Here is an 8099-nt window from a genome sequence, read left to right on the forward strand (position 1 = left end):
TTATTAGACCAAGCTGGTCTGAAAGACTCCCCAGAAAGCTAGCCGAGCCCCAAGAGAAGGAAACAAGAGATTCATTCCATCTCTGCGCTGGTTGGAGGCTGAAGAAAGCAGAGGCAGAGGCTAATGGACAGAACCTTTGGATTTGGAGATATTCGGAGGGCCCTAAGCTAAACCGGCTGTGTTTTGAGAAGAACAAGAACTCCAACATTTGAACTCACCACATTTTGGTGCCCAGCGTGGGAACCAAGGACCCTACTTTCACTGAAGAAGTCTCCAGTGACCAGGAACTTAGTGAGTACAACCTTTTTTGGCTGAAATGGGACAGATCCTAGGTAAAGATTCTCCATCCCCCACCCCAACTCCACAAACCCCAGCCCCACCCAGGAGTGGTGCTATAGAAAGCCTGCTTAAGCTGATAGAAGATCAAGGGCTACTTGTAACTTGGGGACAGGCAGCTAGACTTCTGGCTACATTTAAATGCACCTCCCCTTGGTTCTTAGAGGAATATTTGTTGAAAAATATGATCCTACAATAGAAGATTCATATAGAAAGCAAGTTGAAGTAGATGCTCAACAATGCATGCTTGAAATCTTGAACACTGCAGGAACGGAACAATTTACAGCAATGAGAGATTTATACATGAAAAATGGACAAGGCTTTGCATTGGTCTACTCCATCACAGCACAGTCCACATTTAATGATTTACAAGATCTTCGAGAACAGATACTTCGAGTTAAAGATACTGATGATGTGCCAATGATTCTTGTTGGTAATAAGTATGACTTGGAAGGTGAAAGAGTTGTAGGTAAAGAGCAAGGACAGAACCTAGCAAGACAATGGAACAACTGTGCATTCTTAGAATCTTCCATTAAATCAAAGATAAACATTAATGAGATCTTTTATGACCCAATATGGCAAATTAACAGAAAAACTCCAGTGCCTGGGAATGCACGTAAAAAGTCATCATGTCAATTGCTTTAATATACAGATGCATTGTAGCTCTGAGCCAGGTCTGAAGAACTGTTGCCCAATTCAACAGTGCCAGCAGCATTCCAACTTTAATTAAACCTACCAACATCTTAAACGGACTTTCCTGCGGTGGTACCCTTTAAGAAGTGGATGAAAGCTATTTAGAAATGATGATTTATGTGGGTTTATTTTATATTCTGAAATTTTGCTGAAGTTGTTAATGTTTTTAGTAATTTTTGGTTGGTTCTCTGGAATTCTCTTTATATGCCATCATATCATCTCCAATGAGTCATAATTTTGTTTTCTTATTTTTTCTCTACTTCCTAAAATTTTTTCTTCTCTTATTGTGAAAGCCAATGTTTCTAGTACAATATTGAATAATAGTGGTAATAATTGGCAACTTTGTTTTAAACCTGATCTTTTGGAGAATGGTTCTACCTTATCTTATGTAATGCTTGCTGATGGTTATAAATAGATGCTACTTATTATTTTAAGGAAAACTTGACTTATTCCTATGCTCTCTAGTGTTGTAATAAGCATGGGTGCTGTATTTTGTCAAATGCTTTTTTTCTGACTCTATTTTCTGACGATATTGATAAATCATATAATCATATGATTTGTTTGTTTATTGATAGTGATCAATTATGCTAATAAATTGCCTTATATTGAATCAGCACTGCATTCCTGGTGTAAATCCTTTTTTGTCATAAAGTATTATCCTGGTGATCAAGTTGTTGTAATCTTTTTGCTAATATTTTATTTAAATGTTTATATCTATATTCATTAAGGAGAGGCATCTATAATTTTCTTTCTCTGTTTTGTCCCTTCCTAGTTTATTTATCAATACCATATCTGAGTCATAAAAGGAATTTTATAGGATTCCTTCTTCATCTTTTTTCTGAATAGTTTATATAGCATGAGAAATAATTGTTCTTTAAATGTTTAGTAGAAGTCATTTGTAAATCCATCTGGCCTGGAGAAGTTTTTTTTTTTTTGTTTGTTTGTTTTTATTTTTTATTTTTTTTGTTTTTTTTCCCCCCAGTTCATTACTGCTTTGTTCAATTTCTTTCTCTAAAATGTGACTATTTGTGTATTGTATTTCCTCATCTGTAAATCTGGGGAACCTATATTTTTTAAACATTTATCAATTTCTTTTAGATTATCAAATTTATTGGTATGCAATTAGGCAAAATGCTTCTAATTCTTTTAATTTTCTTTTCATTATTGGCAAATTCTCTTTTTTGATACTGGTAATCAATTTTCTTCTTTTTTTAAATACAAAATTAACAAAAGTTTTATCTATTTTGTTTTTTTTTCATAAAACTAAACTTAGTTTTGTTTATTAGTTCAATAGGTATTTTACTTTAAAATTTGTTTATCTCTCCTTTGTTTTCAATAAAGATCTACAGTGGTAGATGTCAATGTAATGCACAGGGAATCAAAACAATGTTGCTACTGATATTTGTCCATCATTCTTGGAGAAGATTGTGACATAATAATGATGATGCCATGACATGCAAGTGAATTGGATTTCATTGAGAAAGGGCAGTGCAAAAACATCTGCTTCATTTTTTCCTTCAGGGCCTTATGGGTTCAGTGACCCGATATGTATTAGGGTAATTATAAATGGTCCTGAATGCAGTGAGAGACTTTGGGGTTTTTTTTTTTTAATTAAAGCTTTTTATTTTTCAAAAGATATGTTGGACAATTCTTTAATCTTAGACTTGGCAAAACCCTTTCCCCACATGCTCCCCCAGAATGCAAGTAGTCCGATATATGTTAAATATAGTAGAAATATATGTTAAATTAAATTTATTCATACATATTTATACAATTATTGTGCTGCACAAGAAAAATCAAATAAAACCATGAAGAAGAAGAAGAAGAAGAAGAAAAAGAAGAAGAAGAAGAAAAGGAAGAAGAAGAAGAAGAAGAAAATGCAAGCAAGCAACAAGGAAAAGAGTGAAAATGCTATGTTGTGGATCATATTCAGTTCCCATAGTCCTCTCTCTGGATGTAGATGGCTCCCTTCATCACTAACAATTGGAAATTGGTTTGAATCATCTCATTGTTGAATAGAGCCACATCTATAAGAACTGATCATTGTATAATCTTGTTGTTGGTGTGTATAATTATTTCCTGGTTGTGCTTATTTCACTTAGCAGCAGTTTGTGAAAATGTCTCTAGGCCTCTCTGCCATTACCTTGCTGGACATTTCTTATAAAACAATTATCTTCTATAACATTCATATACCATAATTTATTCAACCAATTAATTATTTCTCTTATTGCATGTCATATCTCATGAGCACATCACCTAAAACTTATGTCCTATGAGGAGATCCTAATTTGGGTTTTCTATTCTACGTTCTTAGATGATCAGATTGACAACAATGATTAGAGCAGGATTATCCTTGCTAAGTACATTAAAGTAGTAAAAAATAACATTATGTAAAATCATGATTATTATTAATAAGCTATTAAGAGAGTTTATATGCACAGAAGATGAATAATGCTATGGTGGAACAGGCAAAGAGAAGCAGGAAGAATATCCAAGCATAGGGAACAGCATGATTGCAGAAGTATAGCATCTTCATTTTAGATCTGGAAGGAACCTCAGACATCATTTATCTGGTTCTCTTTTTTATATTTGGGAAACAAGTTGTATTGAACTATAAGTCAGGTATTAGAATAATTATTATATATTATTACCTGAACTTAGTACTTTCTTTTCTTTATTTTTAGTCCAACTTTATTGTTTTTTTTTTTTAATTATAGCTTTTTATTTACAAGTTATATGCATAGGTAATTTTACAGCATTGACAATTGCCAAATCTTTTGTTCCAATTTTTCCCCTCCTTCCCCCATCTCCTCCCCAAGATGGCAGGTTGACCAATACATGTTAAATATGTTAAAGTATAAATTAAATGCAATAATTATACATGTCCAAACAGTTATTTTGCTGTACAAAAAGAATCGGACTTTGAAATAGTGTACTATTAGCCTGTGAAGAAAATAAAAAATGTAGGTGGACAAAAATATAGGGATTGGGAATTCTATGTTATGTTAACTTAGTATTTTCTTTAGCACCTAACAGTATAGTACACACAGGAGGTGATGAAGAAGTATTTGTTGCTTGAAATTATGTCAGTTGTTTGAACACAGAGCATATCTTCTACCAGAATTTCCTTTATTCTCAAGTTCCTAGTATATATGCTACCTGGCAAATTAGAGAAAGGACTTCCATCTTTCATAAGCTTTTTTGTCAGTTAGCAGTCTATTTTTCCTTTATCACTAAGCAAATCCATGATAGAAGTAGAAAAGTTTTATAAACTTAATGACATTTGTCTATTTGAAATTAGGTTGCATATTACTGTCCAAAGTTTCCAGCCAGTTCACTTTTAGACAAAGACAATTAAAATCTTCCTTTAAAATATTTATTTCCTTCTTTCTTCTATAATATGACACAAAACCTATTTTTTTTACTTAGCAGCCATAAAAATTAGGCTCCTATCTGAAATAAAGATAAATATTATTTCATACAAAAATAATTTTAAAAAGAAACCTCTCTGTGAAAGTCATTGTAGTAGGTATTATGAAAGATACAATATATTCCACCTGCACTTGAGAGGCTTATAATCAATCTAGTTTATCTCTAACAAGTATCTTATCTTCAGCAATTGGTAGAACATTCCACATAAATATAATAGACCCATGTCCCTCAGGAGGCCTAAAAAATTAGTCTAATTCTGAATAACTGGAGGTTATATAGTTATACTACAGTTTTAATATCTATGTTACTCATCATTTATCAGGTCATATTGCCAACATATATTGGCCATTTCTCCTAACTGATGCAGATTATTATTATTCTCAGATCTCAAGGTCATAGTTAAATAATGCAATTACATCAATTTTTAATATAGATTTAATCAAGACAAATAAATAAACTACACTATGTGTCAGCCATATTAATCAATATTGTTTTAGACTATTTAAAATAACTAGACAGCATAACATTGGAATATTGCTGTGGCTAGACAGCATAATATTGGAATATTGCTGTGGCATAGAAATTGATGAGTTGCTGGAATTAGAAAAATATGGAATGACTTAGACTGATGAGGGAAGATGTTAGCTACTTTCAGAGAAACAAAGAACAAATGCGCATAATAGGAAATTATAGAGATATATGTGAATTCATATGAGTGCATGTGATTATAAACATTTAATTATATGTATGTGTATGTATATTTGTGTATATGCAAATTCATAAGTGTGTGCACATATAAACATTTATTCATACATTTTCATAAGATACATATGTACACATACACACATACACATATATATGAATATATATGTGTATATATGTATATGTATATATGTATATGTTATAGTACTGTAACTTGGAAGAACCAATTTGGAAGTGGTGAATATTATAAACTTCCCATCTTCTAGCAAAACAGGATTGGTTCACAATCGGCAATAGTCATATCTTGTCAGAAAAGGGTTAGTTATTTTTTTTTTTTGGACCCTGACAAATAAGACTGCAAAAATCAGTGACTCGATACAGTGGTTGTTAAGTACCAGAAACTGAAATCCATTAATCTGACTCACATCCTAATCTATCCCTGAAACCCCAACTTGAAAAGAAATAATACTCAAATGGACCAATGTTTATTGTTTCCTAGGACATCATAAGGCCATAATAAATTAGTACTAATAAGAAGCTAGGACAAATATTATATTATTTATATTTCTACAACAATTTCTTTATTCTATAAAACTGGAAAAAAATCTGGATTTGTTAGTTTATCAATGACTGATGGGTTAAGGCTAAAATTTTAAGAATTAACTCTCATAACTTAGTATAAGTCTATACCAACACATCTGTGTTAAAAGGAAATATTATCTGAACATGATTATATTTCTCATAGGAAAAATCATTTATACAAATGTCAATTTGGCTAGTTTCAGGTACCATTTATTATGCAATATATGGGAGTAAAAAAACTAAATAAGAATCTAAGAAAACATAAAGGTCTGTACCTATTGACTGGTGATCTTCTTCACCTTTAAATTTCCTTGTATTTATTATCATAGATATCAACTGCTGATTCTTTTTGAGATCACATTAGGAACTTTTTTGTTCTGACTCTGTTTGGACTGGGGGATCAAATTCTATTCTACTTTATTTTTTTCTGTGTAATGTAACTGTTTTATTAATAATGTCCAGATTTTTTTGATACTTTGCTTTTAATTTTCCCCAGTTATATATCAAGAAAGTTTTTAGCATTTAATTTTTAAGATTTTGAGTTTCAATTTTTTCTCTTTTTTCTTCTCTCCTCTCCCCTTTTCTGAAAATGCTAGAATATAAATGTACTATATAAATTTCCATATTAGTCACAGTTTTGAAAAAAGAAAAATACTTTTAAAAACACCTTTAGAAAGAATAAAATAAGTGTGAGAAATAAGCTTTGATTTGCAATCAGAGCTCATCTTTTCTTAATCTGGATATCGAGAACATTTTCCTTTGAGTCTTTTGTATTTGCAGAGAAGAACTGAGTGATTTATCACACAATATTGTTGATTGTGTGTAAAATGTGTTACTAGTTTTTTTTCCTCTTCATATCAGTTCATAAAAGTCTTTATGATTTTTTCTCTGAAATATGACGATCATTTTTTTACACAAAACATTACATTCATATACTACAGCTTGTTCAGCCAATCCGCAGTTGATAGGTATCCCCAATATTTTCTATCATGAAAAAAGCTGCTATCAATATTTTTTCATGTGCAAGTTCTTTTCCCTTTTTAATGATCTTTTTGGGATAAAGAACTAGTAATAATATTGCTAAATCAAAGGGTAGACAGTTTGGTTATCCTTTGAGCATAATTCTAAATTGCTCACCATTCTACCAACAATACATTAATGTCCCATTATCCCCACATCTTCTCCATTTTTCATTATTTTGCATTTTTGTTATGTTAGTCAATCTGATAGGTATGAGCTGGTATTTTTTTTTTTGTTTTTTGTTTTTTTTTTATTTGCACCTCTGTAATCAAAAGTTATTTAAAGCCCAACTGCTTCTACTGTAGGTCAGGGACCCATATATGATTTTGAAACTGAGTGTGGGTGTTGCAAAATTATAATTTATTATCAGTAAATGTTTGATTTGTATATCTATTTTATATACCTATATATCTGGGGAACAAATATCTTTTAATTTAATATATCAAAATTATCTAGTTTGCATTTTCCAATTCTTTCTGAGATTGGTTTATGATTATATATATAAACATACATAAACATATATCTAAAAACTAATAAATTGTTGATATATAATGTAGACTTCTTTCTTGATTGAATCTTTAAGTATAATTTTTAAGATAAGTGATTATCACCCTAGTTTTTCTAATCATTTTTACCCCTAATCATTGTCATTGTGTATATCTCCTTTCCCCACTAATCATTAGTATTTTATTAATTTTGGAGAATGCTATAACCTTCATATATATATATATATATATATATATATATATATATATATATATATATATATATATATATAAATTTTGTGCATACATGTACCTACATAATATATATATATATATTATATATATATATATGGTTTTTTGTGTATATACCTGTAATCCTTATTTAATGCCTTCCTGATGTGAATAGGTTTTCATAAGTGCCAACTTTCCTACCCCAGTTAATTACTCTGGGTCGGTTGTTCTTCTGCACCTCATTTGTATAGCATAATTATAATTTTTATCTTTTCCTAGATAGTCTTATTTTTTAGAGTCAGTTCATAATCAGCTCTGTCCCACTCTTTCTTGTAGACTACCCAGTTACTAATGTCAATACATGGTTTATATTTCCACATATAAAACATAAATAGTCTGTCCTTATCCAGTCCTTTGGGAATAGTCTTTGATTTAGTTTGTTTGAGACTGAATCCTGAAAATCTGAGAGTTAATTAAATGCCCTTTTTCTTCAATATCATATTTAATTTTGCTGGAAATAATATTTTCAGCTGCAGGCTAGTTCTTTCAGTTTTCTATATATAATATCCCAGGACCCGCAGTCTTTTATTGTAGCTACTGATTAATCCTGTATAATTT

General features: G+C 30.7%; 1 protein-coding gene across 1 annotated transcript; it reads left to right on the top strand.

Moving 5' to 3' along the window:
* Positions 1–498: 498 nt before the first annotated feature.
* Positions 499–1123, top strand: LOC127541432 (ras-related protein Rap-1b-like; the record flags this gene model as incomplete). Its single annotated transcript, XM_051966699.1, has 1 exon — positions 499–1123. A coding segment is annotated over one exon (483 nt), but the record flags the coding sequence as incomplete, so codon positions are not given.
* Between the last annotated feature and the right edge of the window lie 6976 nt (positions 1124–8099).

Source organism: Antechinus flavipes, chromosome 6 (assembly GCF_016432865.1).
Source record: "Antechinus flavipes isolate AdamAnt ecotype Samford, QLD, Australia chromosome 6, AdamAnt_v2, whole genome shotgun sequence".
NCBI classification, from domain to species: Eukaryota; Metazoa; Chordata; class Mammalia; order Dasyuromorphia; family Dasyuridae; genus Antechinus; species Antechinus flavipes.